Below are 15677 nucleotides of genomic sequence, written 5' to 3'. Positions count from 1 at the left end.
TGTCATTGCAGCAAATGGTGAAAACACCTGCTACTGATATTGTCAATTTTTGTTATTTGGGGCTATCCCTGTTATTGTCTAAATTTTTGGTGTAATAAATATTAAACTAATGAAAATGGTGTTTCTTCTCATACCTTATTAGTAATGTCAAAGGGAACCTTTACACAGTGAATTACTCTGGGTAACTCAGAAATGAAGCTTTTACAGTATTTTCTAAATACACTAAGCCGATACGCACTGTTATGCTTTGTCTACTCGGGCCTCCGTCGTGACGTCATATTCAAGCGACGCGCTAATGTTTGGATTTTCGTGGCCGGTTACCGAATGTCTCAGTTATACATGACGCCTGGGTTAATTAAGTCCCAGTAGGAGATATCAGTAGCTTACACTGAGGAGGGTTTTTTGTATCTGCCGACGCCCGAGTGTTAAATATGCCTGTTCACCAACAACCGCAAAGTAAATAAAAAAGAAGTCACCTGCTAATGCTGGCTAGCTAAAAGCGCTTGTTGCTGGCTTCTCCGAGCTGCACATGCCTCTGTGTTACTCTGTGGTCACTTCTGCCTTCTTTTACCTTGTTTGCTACATCATGTTCTTGTAAAGCTTGTCGTTGTGCCTTAAGCTAAAATTGGGATTTCTCTAGCAAGCCAAGCGTTGCCAAGCGACATTTATGTGCTTAATTGTGGCGTGATGCACCTAAACGTTCCTTTAAAAAAGTAATTTCAGTAAATCGACAAGCTGAAGTCTATCTCTTATGTCTTAGCAGTAAGCCCATGTTTGTCCGACCCCTGAGTGCAGTGGCCTCTGCTCCAGCTGGTGCTGCTGCTGCTGTTTGGAGACACTGCTGTTGGTACTGGAGAAAGACATCTCCACTCATAATCACCAGAAACCCCATCAACTCTCCCAGACCTCCCTGTTCCTTCACCTGGAGTGCAGTGTCCAGCAGCGATCACCCGAGACACCTGCGCTCCTCACCTGGCCTGATGAAGAACCCTGATACAGAGCCTCCTCCTGTTAAGAGGAGAAAGAGCTCAGAGTGTGAGTATGCAAGTGATGGTGTGCAGCCCGGCCCTAAAAACTCAGTTTCAAAAGAGAGACGCGAACGCAGTCCTGTTCCACCTGGGACACTTTATCCACACCTGACTAGGACGAAAGAGATCAGGACAGGTGATGATGAATTAGAACATTTGTTGCTGTGGTGTACTGATTGTATTCATTATGATGTACAGTAATAACAATAATCGGCTTCTAATACAGAGTTAAAGAGGCAGTGGGAGGAGCTGACTGAGAGCTGCGAAACCACAAGCGTGGGAGCTTTCGACTTCTCAGTGATGTCCTACAACATCCTCTCTCAGGAACTACTTCTCAGCAACACCTACCTTTACAGGCACTGTAACCCTTACGTGCTGCAGTGGCATCATCGGTTCAGCAACCTCATCGCCGAACTGGAGCACCACTCCGCAGATGTGAGAGAGCTTTCTCATAAGCACAAGCTGTACAGATTTGAGTTGATGTTTTGCTAAGTGTTTACAGAATAATTAACTGCACTATGCCATTTACACTTGCATGAAAAAGTGGCAGTTTTGAAAGAGAATGTTAGACATGACAGGCTGTTTTATCATGACTTTAGACCTTCATTATACATTTTGTGTGGTTCAGTGTTTAACAATAAAATCATTTTCTCTCTCTGTAGATAATGTGTCTCCAGGAGGTGCAGGAGGATCATTATCAGAGGCAGATCAAACCCAGACTAGAACATCTAGGTACATCATGTTTAATAATGACTGGATTAAGTCTGTTTAGGTGTTTCATGGTGGTAGGTAAGATTTGTAAATATTTGTGGTGTAAAAGTTACAGAGCTCTGGCTCCCGTCTGTATGTTGGTCCATAGAAATTCTAGTAAATTAATAGAATATGAATAGCCAATCAAAACAAGCATTCCACACTGGAATTTACTTTACATTGTTGTTAGTTCTAAATTGGCCCTGTCCAAACTAATTTGGAGTTGCAGCCACCAGATTTAAAATATGTGCATATTTTCAACAGACAACAAATTTCACACAATAATTTATCAAATATTGTGGTGTTGTAGAGTTTGTAAAGACTTTACAGATGACTCCATTTTTTTGTATTGCCATTTTCCATTTCCATTTTACCATATTCTTTGCATTCTGTCCCTGCTTCTCAGGCTACCAGTGTGAGTACAAACGTCGGACTGGCCGCAAGCTCGATGGCTGCATGATAGCCTTTAAGAAGTCTCACTTCACACTCTCGTCCTTGCATCCTGTGGAGTTTTTTCGACAAGGCATCCAGATCCTAGATAGAGATAATGTGGGGCTGATTGTGGTGCTGAAGCCTGCACTGGAGTCAGGATTAGACCGCAGCATCTGCGTGGTCACTACTCACCTGTTGTACAACCCCCGACGTGGTGATATCAAGCTTGCACAGCTGGCACTCCTGCTGGCTGAGATCAGTCGTGTGGCACTGCAGGATGATGGTACGACCTGCCCTGTACTGCTTTGTGGAGACTTTAACTCGGTGCCTACAAGTCCCCTCTACACCTTCATTACAGACAGCAAGCTGGAGTATGCAGGCATACCTATCGGGAAGGTGAGAGAGCTTTCTCATGTGAGAACTTTCATAGCAGTAATGTTAAAGCAGGAGTTATGAACTTGATGATAACTATAACAAATCGATGTATGTGATACAGTTAGACTGGAGAACTCAGCGATAAGCATGTGAGAGCTGCATTGAGCTTAACTTAGTTTTCTCCTTATTTTCCTTCCTTCTTCATGGAGAAGCTGCACTTAATATGACAAGTTCTAATTGTTTAGAAAAACTGTCCTCACTTAGGAGCATGTCGAGGACACCTAGCTGAACTCTTCTCTCTTTCTTTCTCCCTCTTTCTCGCACTTTCTTCTGCAGGTATCAGGACAGGAAGAAAGCCCTCGAGGACAAAGAGTCCTCACTCCACCTCTGTGGCCCCCAAGCCTTGGGATCTCTCAACTGTGCCAGTATGAATGCAAGACTAATGGTATGCCTCATTACTTTACATTACTGTGGGGTAAAACTTTAAAAAGATGTGTGTTTGTGTGTGTGCAACATGATTATTACTGTCCACTGGTATTGAAATTGAAATTGGTATTGAAGTATTGAAGCTACAGTTAATTGTGATATGGTGTTTATGTTGAGATATACTGGTTAAGATGTGTTTCAGTGTGTTATTTATTAAGTATGCATGAGTGTAGTTGATTAACTCCGATACACATATGTTCTAAACCAGACTCATTGGTTTGGTCTCCTCAGCAGATCCCGATGTACAGAAATCCAGCAACGGGTACGTCGTGTGTAATTAAACCTTAACCTTCTGTGTTTAATAAAGAGTCTGGCACATTACACAGTGCTGATTTCCTCTCTTGCCCTTTGATCAGCTTGAACATGCGTCATATTGAGCACGGTCTGAAGCTGACTTCAGTGTACTCTCACTTCCTGAAAGGGAATGGTCATCGTGAGATTACCACCTGTCACTCGCGTACCGCCATCACTGTCGATTACATCTTCTACTCAGCAGCACAAAGCCACGAATCCAGCTATACAGGTCAGAAAGCTTTCTGTGTGTGTTTAATATGTTTATCTCTACCCCAAAAAAAGACAATTTATTTTATTTATATTTATTCCATAAATAGTTTTCTCTTAAATATTTTACTGCTCTATGCAATGATCAACACAAACACACCACATGATTTCTCCATCATGCATGTCATTCAACACCAAAGCATATGGTCATGTATTATAAGGTCTTATTGTAGATGTAATGCGGAAAAGGTTGTGGTGGCTCGAACAGCTGAGGCTCTAGGTTGTTGATATGGATATCTTTAATTTCATTCATTCAACTTTTATTTGTATAGCGCTTTTAACAATTGTCATTGTCGCAAAGCAGCTTTACACAATCTAAAGAATTATTTAGGTCTGTATGAAGTGTAAGTGTGCATGAATCAAAATGAGCAGATTGTCCCAGGTGAGCAAGCCGCGGGCGACAGTGGCAAAAAAAAAAAAAAAACTCCCTGAGATGGTAATAGGAAGAAACCTTGAGAGGAACCAGACTCATTTGGGTGAAACAGAAAGCAGGAATTGATCTGCATTTATACTGTGTGTTAGGTGGCAGCCAGTTCAGCTATAACAGTTGAAGTTAATTGATGTTAATATCTGAGGGTCCGGGTTATGCACAAACATAATGATGATGGAGTCTATCCAGACTAAGTAGATAATTTAAGTACCCCCATATTATGGTATTAAAAGCAATGTTTAAATTGCTATTCAGATGTTTTATTTCAGCATTTATTAAATTATTTATTTCATGATTTATTTCTTACATGATTAATTTTGATTAAATGTTTTATTTTTAAAATGAATTAAATAATTTCCATGCTGTTTATATAAATGTTTTTATATGCATCTTTTTTTTCTGAATTATTTAATTGTTTATTAAATTATTTATTTAATTATATACAGTGGTGTGAAAAACTATTTGCCCCCTTCCTGATTTCTTATTCTTTTGCATGTTTGTCACACTTAAATGTTTCTGATCATCAAACACATTTAACTATTAGTCAAAGATAACAGAAGTAAACACAAAATGCAGTCTTTAAATGATGGTTTTTATTATTTAGGGAGAAAAAAAATTAAAACCTACATGGCCCTGTGTGAAAAAGTGATTGCCCCCTGAACCTGATAACTGGTTGGGCCACCCTTAGCAGCAATAACTGCAATCAAGCGTTTGCGATAACTTTTACAGCGCTCTGGAGGAATTTTGGCCCACTCATCTTTGCAGAATTGTTGTAATTCAGCTTTATTTGAGGGTTTCCTAGCATGAACCGCCTTTTTAAGGTCATGCCACAACATCTCAATAGGATTCAGGTCAGGACTTTGACTAGGCCACTCCAAAGTCTTCATTTTGTTTTTCTTAAGCCATTCAGAGGTGGATTTGCTGGTGTGTTTTGGGTCATTGTCCTGCTGCAGCACCCAAGATCGCTTCAGCTTGAGTTGACAAACAGGACATTCTCCTTCAGGATTTTTTGGTAGACAGTAGAATTTATGGTTCCATCTATCACAGCAAGCCTTCCAGGTCCTGAAGCAGCAAAACAACCCCAGACAATCACACTACCACCACCATATTTTACTGTTGGTATGATGTTCTTTTTCTGAAATGCTGTGTTACTTTTACGCCAGATGTAACTGTTATATACTTCTGTTAAGATTTGTAGCATATAATTATGAATTATAGAGGAGTTGTGAGTAGTGGACAATCCAACCTTTTTTATTTTCCTTAACATTATAACAATTCATCCGGGTTTTTCTTTTTAACCCACAATGCCCCAAAGATCATTTAAAGGAACACAGAGAGGAATTAATTCTCGTTTCACGAATACATAACAAATCCCCCCTCCTCATATCTTTTTTTCTATTTTTTAGACAAAATATAATTTTTTTTTTTTTCAACAACTTTTATTACTTCAACAGTAACCTTTGCTTACCAATTTGTAACACATAACTTAACAAGGGGTAGAGGGTGGACTACCTCTGTTCCCGAACATAACCCTGGGAATTATTCTGTCCCTGTGTTGAGGGTTAGTCACTAGACTAAAATGTCAGTCTGTTCGGAGGTCGACGCTCTCTCTTAGGATATGACCGTCCCACAGGCACTTTTATGGGGGTCTGAGGTTGCAAAAGCACAGGTTGATCGGTGCTAGAGATCACCTCTTCCTCCTGACTTGTCGCAGTTTCCGTTACTTGAGTTTCAAGCAAAAAAGGTGTCAATGAAGACTCAGGCACAGGATCAATGTCCGGCACCTGGTAGTTCGGTGCAACCTCTGGGTGCAGATCTCTCAAAGGTTGTTTCTTTAAGTCGTCACAGCAATCTGCAGCTAACAACTGATCTACATGTCTTCTCCAACAGAGATGTTCATCAGCAAGCTTAACTGTGTAAGACACTGGACCAGTCTGGGCGATCACTGTGGCAGGTAACCACTTGTAGCCCTTCCCATAGTTACGTGCCAGAACTCTCTCTCCGGGCCTAAAACTACCGTGTTTTGCCTTTACCCGCCGTTCCACTTGCCTATGTTGTTGGGCTTGAACAGTCTGTTTAGTTTTCAAAGGTTTCAACAAATCCAGACGGGTGCGCAGCTGTCTCTTAAACATAGCCATGGCTGGAGACACTTTAGTGGTGGCATGAGGAGTGTTTCGGTAGGTGAGCAAAAAAGTGTTGAGACGTTGATTTAGAGATCCTCTATCCTGCATTGACTTTAAAGCTTGCTTCATTGTCTGTACAAATCGCTCAGCAAGACCATTGGTGGATGGATGGTATGGTGCTGATCGAATGTGTTGTATTCCGTTAGCCTTCATAAAAACCTCAAACTCCTCAGAGACTAGTTGAGGTCCATTGTCACTGACAAGTTGCTGGGGCAGACCAAAACGATCGGAAATTGACCGAAGAGCTTCTATTGTTTTCCCTGACGTGATGCTTTTCATTACAGTGGAACCTCGGATTACGAGTAACGTGGTTTACGAATGTTTTGCAAGATGAGCAACAATTTTTAATAATTTTTTACTTGAAAAACGAGCATTGTCTTAGTTAACGAGCACCGAGTATCATGTTTCACGCATGCGCTTCTTGTTTTAACAACGAGCGTTACGTCATCACAAGTGAGCCAACGGTTTTTCTCTCTCTTGCAGCAGAATTGTAGGTAATCGTCTCTCCTGCTGGGTGAATACACACACGCGCTGTGTGTGTGTGTGTGTGTGTGTGTGTGTGTGTGTGAGATGTGCACACACATTAACGGAGAGACCGTTTTTAAAACCGTTTAAAAATTAGCAAGGAACATCGCTAGTGACACTCGCGTGAGTGCATACTAACGGGATTACTACTGTAAAGTAAAACAACAACAACAACAACAAAAATTAAACAGCTCCTCACCTTTGAAAACAGTCGCGACAGAGAAGAGTTTGTGTGTTTATTTGGCAACCTGAGAGGAGGCGAGCTGTAAAGCCGAGACCTATCGTCTCCCCTGCTGGGTCTTAGTGCCTGCAGTGTTTTTAAGTGTGCGTGTTTGTGTCTGTGTAAGGCAGAGAGTTTGTGTGTTTGTTTGGCAACCTGAGAGAAGGGGGCCGTAAACGCGAGCGAGCCCCCCTTCATCCCCCCTCCTCTCAGGTTGCCAAATAAACACACAAACTTCTCTCTGTCGCGATTGTTTTCAAAGGTGAGGAGCTGTTTAATTTGTTTTTTTTGTTGTTGTTGTTTTACTTACAGCAGTGATCCTGTTAGTATGCGCTCACGTGAGTGTGACTAGGAATGTTCCTTGCTAATTTTTAAATGGTTTTAAAAACGGTCTATCCGTTAATGTGTGTGTGTGTGTGTGTGTGTGTGTGTGTGTGCGCGCGCGCACATTTTACACACATACACTCTGGATGCACAAACGAAAACCCTTATCTGTCGGGGTTTAATTTTACATTTTTTTAAGGTAAAGTACAGGTTAATTTGTTTTATTTTTACTTTATATTTTGTATTAATTATATTTATGTATTTATTTTTTTGGGCTGTAGAACGAATAATTTAAGTTTCCATTATTTCCTATGGGAAAATTAAATTTGGTTTACGAGTGTTTTGGAATACGAGCCCACTACTGGAACGAATTAAGCTTGTAATCCGAGGTTCCACTGTATTTCAACTTCAGGCCATTTGCTGTGAGCATCGAGAAGAACCAAAAACATGTGGTCTTCCAACGGTCCAGCGAAATCGATGTGCACTCTTACCCAAGGTTCCTCAGGCCATTGCCATGGGTGTAGGGGAGCTGGTTGAGGAGTGTTTCTCAATTTTTGACATGAGCAACATGATTTGGCTTTTTCCTCAATTTCAGAATCTACACCTGGCCACCAAAGGTAGCTACGAGCAATTTCCTTCATCCAAACCACACCACAATGTCCAGAATGAAGTTCCTCTAAGACTCGCTGTCTCAGTTGTGCTGGAATGATGACCCTTGTACCCCAAAGTAAACATCCAGATTCTACTGTTAGCTCATTTCTCCTGGTCATGTAAGGCTTTAGGGACGGTGACATTTCTCCTATTTGCACTTTGCACTATGTCTAAAACTTTTAACATCACAGGGTCAGTGCCATTTCAGGGACGGTGACATTTCTCCTATTTGCACTTTGCACTATGTCTAAAACTTTTGACATCACAGGGTCAGTGCGCGTGTGCAATTTCACTTGAGATGTTGTGATAGGAGGATTATCTACCTCCTTGAAGTAAAAAATTTCCACTGTGGCTGGCTCTGAATGGGTGATGGCCAACGGAAGTCGAGAGAGCCCATCAGCATTAGCATGGTGCTCTGACCTTCTGTACTTAATGTCATATTGATGTGCAGACAGAAGTAGGGCCCAACGCTGCATTCTCATAGCTGCCAGTGAAGGAATACCGGAGTGCGGGCCAAGAATGGAGGTGAGAGGTCTGTGGTCAGTTAACAGAGTGAACCGCCTTCCAAACAAGAATTGGTTAAATTTCTTTACCCCGAACACAATAGCCAGTGCCTCCCGCTCTATTTAAACATAATTACATTCTGCCTTGTTCAAAGTCCGCGATGCGAAAGCGATGGGTTTTTCTTCACCCGATGGCATGATATGTGACACCACTGCCCCCACCCCATACGGTGATGCATCACAGGCCAGCTGTATTGGGAGAGCTGGGTTGAAATGAGTGAGAGCTTCCGATTGGGCCAAGGCTATCTTTACCCCATTGAATGCCTCTTCACATTGCCTAGTCTACTTCCATGGGGTGGATTTATTTAGTAGTTCATGCAATGGTTTTAATCTATTGGCAAGGTTCGGCACAAATTTTGCATAATAAGTCAATAATCCCAGAAATGACCGAAGCTGACTCACATTTTGTGGAGACGGTGCTTCAACTATCGCCCTTACTTTAGAAGGAGCTTTGTGAAGTCCAGCACTATCAATCACATGACCTAAGTACTCTACCGAGGGCCGGAAAAACTCACACTTGTCCCTCCTGACCTTCAGTCCAAAACTCTTTAGCCTTTGCAAAGCAGCTTCCAGGTTTCTCAAATGACTTTGTTCGTCTTCCCCGGTAATTAATAAATCATCAAGATAACACTGTACCCCACTTAGTCCACTGAGAATTTGATCCATTGCTCTTTGGAACAATGCTGGGGCTGATGTAATCCCAAAGGGCAGTCTCTGATACTGGTACATTCCCTTATGGGTTACAATGGTCAAGAGTTTCTGAGAGCTCGGGTCTACATGCATCTGTAAATATGCCTGACAAAGGTCTATTTTACTGAACCTTTTTCCTCCAGCTAGACCTGAAAAAAGATCCTCAATGAGAGGTAACGGGTATTGTTCGGTAGTCAGGACTGGATTTATGGTTACCTTAAAATCTCCACAAATTCTGAGGGCCCCGTCCTTTTTTAAGACAGGCACTATTGGTGTGGCCCACTCACTTACACGTACTGGTCGCAGTACTCCAGACTTTACCAATCGCGCTAACTCAGCTTCGACCTTGGGTTTTATGGCGTATGCTACCGGTCTTGCTTTCAAACACTTGGGTGTACTTCCTGGTTTAACCGTCAGTTTAACCGTAATGTCCTTCATGCTTCCCAGTTCATCCCCAAACAGATCTGAGTACTTGTTTAAAATGCCTTGGAGTTCCAAGTTTTCACTGACCTGACGGATCTCTTGCCAATTGAGCTTTATCTTTTCTAGCCATGTCCTCCCTAACAAAGCTGGATGGTTTCCTTCAATGATGTATAGTGGAAGTCTCTTTTTCTGTCTATTTAATTCAACTGCTACCTCAATTACACCCTTAACAGGAACCGTCTCACCTGTATAAGTCTTCAGTAATATGTTAGATGGCTGAGGTATGAGATGCGGTAGTGTTTCTTTGTAGGTTGCCTCTGACACCAGTGATACTGCGGCTCCAGTGTCCACCTGCATTCGCAACAAACACATAGGGCACTGTCTTCCTCAGACTCAGAATCTTCCTGTGGGTGCTGAGTATTTTCCATTTGGTTCACATGTTTTTGATTAAATTTCTGGTAATTCTTCTTTTTAAATTCAATCTGTTTGTTTGTTTGTGTCTTTTTGTTTTTGCAAGCACGTTCAATGTGACCTTTCTTGCCACAATTTCTACAATCCATGTCCCTACAGTCCACTGGCTGATGACCCACTTTTCCACAGCGATAACATGGTTTATTTGAATTTGATTTAGTCTTTGCATCTGAATATACCTTATGTACTTGGGTTGAAGCACTTAGTTGTTGTGCTTCCTTCGCGGCCATCTCCATTGACGTACTGATTTCTATGGCCTTCCGTAATGTTAAGTTGCCTTCCGTTAGCAGCCGCTTTTGTATAGCTTCACTACGGAGGCCACAAACGAGTCTGTCACGTATGGTGTCGCTCAGTGACTGACCAAACTCACAATGTTCGGACAGCCGTTTCAACACAGCCACGAATTGAGAGATTGATTCACCATCTTGCTGATTTCTTTTATGGAACCGAAATCTCTCAGCGATTATCAGTGGTTTTGGGGAATAATGTTCCTTAAGTAAACACACTATTTCCTCATATGATTTATTGCCTGGTTTGTCTGGTTGTGTTAAACTCCGCAACAAATTAAATGTTTTTACTCCCATTACACTCAGGAATGTTGGCACAATTGCTTCAGCTTTAATCTCGTTTGCCAGTACAAAATAGTCAAAACGTTCAGTGTAAGCACTCCATTGCTCCACTGATTCATCATATGCTCCAATGCAGCCTACCAAAGCAGCCATTTCTTTTCACTCACTCCCTCTTTCGTTTCCGTTCGTCTGCTCATACGCGCTTCTTTCCGCGTCCTGACGTCGGCACGTTTTCACCCGTCACTCTCTTCCCAGGTAGAGGGGGGGGGTAAAAAAGACCGCTGTTTTCTGACCGTTTACAGAGCCACCGCGCATCCGCGTGAGGTCTCTTTCTCGGAGACAGCGTGGCAAAAAAAACAACAACAACAACGGAGGATTTGTGTAGCGAACTAAAGTTTAATACTGACTATTAAAACAAAACCTTAACGTGAGAACGAAGAATCCTCGTCGCCAATTTTGTTATATACTTCCGTTAAGATTTGTAGCATATAATTATGAATTATAGAGGAGTCGTGAGTAGTGGACAATCCAACCTTTTTTATTTTCCTTAACAGTATAACAATACATCCGGGTTTTTCTTTTTAACCCACAATGCCCCAAAGATCATTTAAAGGAACACAGAGAGGAATTAATTCTCGTTTCACGAATACATAACAGTAACGGGACACGCACCTTCCAAAAAGTTCAACTTTTGTCTCGTTTGTACACCACAAGGTATTTTCCCAAAAATCTTGCCAATCATTGAGATGTTTTTTAGCAAAATTGAGACGAGCCTTAATGTTTTTTTTTTGCTTAAAAGTGGTTTGTGCCTTGGAAATCTGCCATGCAGGCCGTTTTTTCCCAGTCTCTTTCTTATGGTGGAGTCGTGAACACTGACCTTAATTGAGGCAAGTGAGGCCTGCAGTTCTTTAGATGTTGTCCTGGGGTCTTTTGTGGCCTCTCGGATGAGTTGTCTCTGCGCTCTTGGGGTAATTTTGGTCAGCCGGCCACTCCTGGGAAGGTTCATCACTGTTCCATGTTTTTGCTATTTGTGGATAATGGCTCTCACTGTGGTTCGCTGGAGTCCCAAAGCTTTAGAAATGGCTTTATAACCTTTACCAGACTGATAGATCTCAATTACTTTTGTTCTCATTTGTTCCTGAATTTCTTTGGGTCTTGGCATGATGTCTAGCTTTTGAGATGCTTTTGGTCTACTTCTCTGTGTCAGGTAGCTCCTATTTAAGTGATTTCTTGATTGAAACAGGTGTGGCAGTAATCAGGCCTGGGGGTGACTACAGAAATTGAACTCAGGTGTGATAAACCACAGTTAGGTTATTTTTTAACAAGGGGGGGCAATTACTTTTTCACACAGGGCCATGTAGATTTGGAGTTTTTTTTCTCCCTTAATAACGTAAACCTTCATTTAAAAACTGCATTTTGTGTTCAATTATGTTATCTTTGATTAATAGTTAACGGTTTTTGATGAGCAGAAACATTTAAGCATGACAAAAATGCAAAAGAATAAGAAATCAGGAAGGGGGCAAATAGTTTTTCACACCACTGTACATCATGAATTATAAATATGCCCAAAAAAAAGTCGCACACACTCATTGGCCCTCCTTTTCATTATTATGACCATGGCATAGTTTTGATTAGCTTATGCAATATCAGCATTTATTTCCATCCAGAGTTGCATTAATTTCTCTCCAGAATCTTGTACTGATGGTAGGAGAATTAGACCTCTGTGTAAAGCCTTTTCCAGCTCATCCCAAAAATTCATAATGTGGTTTATGATTAGATTAGACCATAAGTCAATTCATGTATGAAAATTATGTCACATGCCCCCTGAACCACTGTTTTACCCCCAATAAATCATCACATCGTGATCGTGGAATGTGCCATCAGGTGGTAAAATCTATTAATGGAAAAACCTGGACATTCAGTATATTCGGGTATTCGGTTGACCTTATTTTTTTACATAACATTAATAAATCTATACCTGACCAACAGAAGCAACATAACAGAAGATCATAACACTACCGGCACAGGCACAGTGGACACAGTAACTAGGCCTGATTGATGCATTCTTCCATCTGTCTCCCTTCTTACCCCGATGTATCACTCTGGAACAGAGTAAATCTGGACACATGAGACTATTCTTTCTGCTCAATTTTATGCTTTTGCTTTCTTAAGTGTACACAGCTGTTTAGTCCCAATCCCTTAAGTTCTCTTCGCTTGAGTGTGTGGAAATGGTCTTACATTCTCTGTTAAGCATACCTGAGTTCTACTGGTTATTTTAATTTTTTTTAGAGAGGTTTGGCAATATTACAAGGTTGTTTTAGAAATAGGAAGCTACTCACTGCATCAGTTAAAGTTAAATAACTTGTTACCACCTGAACCATATTAATCAATTCAGTAATTATCCAATGGAAGGTTCTTACCTATTAGCATAGTTAAATCCAGGTGGTGTTTTTTTTTTTTTGGCTTGGTAAGTAAGAGTGTGTGTGATTGTGTGTGTGTGTGGTCTGGTCTTTTGTTCAAAAGTTAGCACACTCATCATCTTTCTTGCGTAAAAACATCATACTGTATAAGTTATCTGATCATATCAGGTCTTGGTATCTTAGTAAAATACAACCTCAGATGAACAACGTCCATTGTTTATTACAGAAATTAAGGGAAAAAAAACATGTGGGCAATACTAAATACCCCCATGGTTCAACAGCTTGTAGATCCACCTTTAGCAGCAATACATAACTTGAAATAATTATTTCCTGTATGACGTTTATCAGTCTCTCACATTGTTGCGGAGAAATTTCTTTACAACATTCCTTCAGTTCATTGCGGAGTTTGCATATGCACAGATCTCTTAAGGTGCTGCCACAGCATTTCTATTGATTTGCACATTCTAATGTGTTTTTTTTTTATCATTGTCTTGTTGCATGACCCAATTTCAACCACGCTCTGCTCATTCAGGTCATCAGCTGAGTTTATATTATTGTCACATAAGATTGCTGAGCCTAGACATGACTAATTGAAGCAACCCAAGATTATAACAATGCCTCCAGAGGCTTCTACAGTGGGCACTATGTATAATGGGTGCATTACTCTTCTTAACCTGATGCACCCATGACACTCATATGGTCAATCTGGACTAATCAGACCACATATCCTGACCTTTTTCCCATTGCTTCAAAGTCTTTTCTAAAAATCCTTATACAACTTCATGAGTTTTTTTTTCCGACCACAGGTTCAGCACAATCCTTGCAGGTTATAATAATGTGTCGGACAGCTTTAAAAAATGTTAAAAATCTCCCTTTTTTATTTTGGTACTTGATGCAGGCCAATAATTTAACCCTTTTAAAGTGGTGACTTTTATTGATCGTGTGTGCCAGGGGTAGCTCAGTGGTTAAGGCATTGGACTACGGTTCAGAAGATCCCAGGTTCAAACCCCACAACCACCAAGTTGCCACTGTTGGGCCCTTGAGCAAGGCCCTTAACCCTCAACTGCTCAGATGTGTAATGAGATAAAAATGTAAATCGCTCTGGATAAGAGCGTCTGCCAAATGACTAAATGTAAATTTAGAAAAAGAATGTGTGCGTGTGTGTGTTTGTCTACTTTGCTTCCTTCAGACTTTTATATGGAAGTCATTTGGATTATTCTGTACAAGAGTCACATGTTGTGTGACTGTGGTCACATGAGCTTTGGATGCATTTTTAAATTGTTATGCACTGCTGACCAAAGTATTTGCAATAGCTCTTAGACAATTCTCTAAACTAACACATTACACCAAAGCTGTTTTATTTAAAAAAATGTGTATAATTTGGTGCAAATGTGAGGAAATAAAAGATTATGCCCTATATGTCCATGAATGTTATTTTACCGCACAGCTGTGTTTGGTTCCCAGAATGTCGTGCTGCACAAGATCAAGGTCTGGAGCTGCTGTCCCGGCTGGCCCTGGTCAGTGAATCCCAGCTGAGACAAGTGAACCTCCTGCCCAATCATCGGCACTCATCTGACCACCTCCCACTCATCGCACGCTTTCGCCTGCACACCTGAAATTTTATTTTAACACAATAACCTAAAAGTGAAAGTTCATTTGTTTTATACTTGTTGTAATTATGCCATACATTTGATTTTAATTAAAGTTAATTTTAAATTTACTAAGGTGGTATCCTATATGCATGTGTACTGTAACACACTATTATAGACATTCGACTGTGTAAATACTCAAGACTTTAAACACAATGAATTTCTACTAGGAAAAGTACTTAAATAAGTGTAGACAGAAAAGTTGCACACAATGTATAGAATGTGTTGATCTATTTGGCAGAAAAAAAACAAGGATAAGATTCCAAATATTCTAATTGGGAAAGGAAAGAGGAAGTCTTGCTCTGCTCTATTTTTGTAAATATTATATACAGTTGAAACCAGATATTTATATACTGTACACTTCAGAAAAATACAAAAACTTTTTTTCTTTACTGTCAGATATTAAATCAGAGTAAACTTTCTGTTTTAGATCAATAAATATTTACATATTTTTTTGCATTTGTTAAATGTCAGAATCGAGTGAGGTAGAATTTTATGGAAATTTTTTTATTACTTTCATCAGTCAAAAATGTACATACACTTCCTTAGTATTTGGTAGAATTGCCCTGAAACTGTTTCACTTGGGCCAAACGTTTCATGTATCCTCCCACATGCTTTCTACAATAGTTGGCTGCAATTTTGGCCCACTCCTCTTTAAAGAACTGGTGTAACTGAGTCAGGTTTGTAGGCCTTCTTGCTCGCACTTGCCTTTTCAGTGCCACCCACAAATTTTATATGGGATTGAGATCGGGGCTTTGTGATGACCACTCCAATACCTTGATTTTTTTTTGTTCTTAAGCAACTTTGTAACTAATTTGGAGTTATGCTTAAGGTCATTGTCCATTTGGAAGACACATTTGCACCCAAGCTTTAACTTCCTGGCTGTTGTCTTTAGATGTTGCTTCAATATAGCCAAATAATTTTCTT

At 40.5% G+C, this 15677-nt stretch overlaps 1 protein-coding gene across 5 annotated transcripts; it reads left to right on the top strand.

Annotated features, from left to right (window-relative positions):
* The first annotated feature begins 257 nt into the window (after window positions 1-257).
* On the top strand, window positions 258-14821 carry angel2 (angel homolog 2 (Drosophila)). 5 transcript variants are annotated; one of them, XM_053514840.1, is made up of 9 exons: window positions 261-456; window positions 764-1164; window positions 1255-1463; window positions 1691-1760; window positions 2185-2606; window positions 2922-3030; window positions 3303-3333; window positions 3428-3594; window positions 14566-14821. In XM_053514840.1, exons 2-9 carry the CDS (start codon window positions 771-773, stop codon window positions 14715-14717), a joined length of 1554 nt encoding a protein of 517 aa, XP_053370815.1. In that variant the 5' UTR covers window positions 261-456; window positions 764-770; the 3' UTR covers window positions 14718-14821. The 5 variants fall into 5 exon arrangements, with proteins under 5 accessions (XP_053370832.1, XP_053370815.1, XP_053370807.1 ...); XM_053514832.1 differs by having other exon boundaries at window positions 761-1164; XM_053514848.1 differs by having other exon boundaries at window positions 261-1164; window positions 3306-3333.
* The last annotated feature ends 856 nt before the right edge of the window (window positions 14822-15677 follow it).

This window comes from Clarias gariepinus, chromosome 2 (genome assembly GCF_024256425.1).
Source record: "Clarias gariepinus isolate MV-2021 ecotype Netherlands chromosome 2, CGAR_prim_01v2, whole genome shotgun sequence".
Taxonomy (NCBI): domain Eukaryota; kingdom Metazoa; phylum Chordata; class Actinopteri; order Siluriformes; family Clariidae; genus Clarias; species Clarias gariepinus.
Note: the sequence above shows the minus strand (reverse complement) of the source record. Positions and strands in the feature narration are given on the sequence as shown.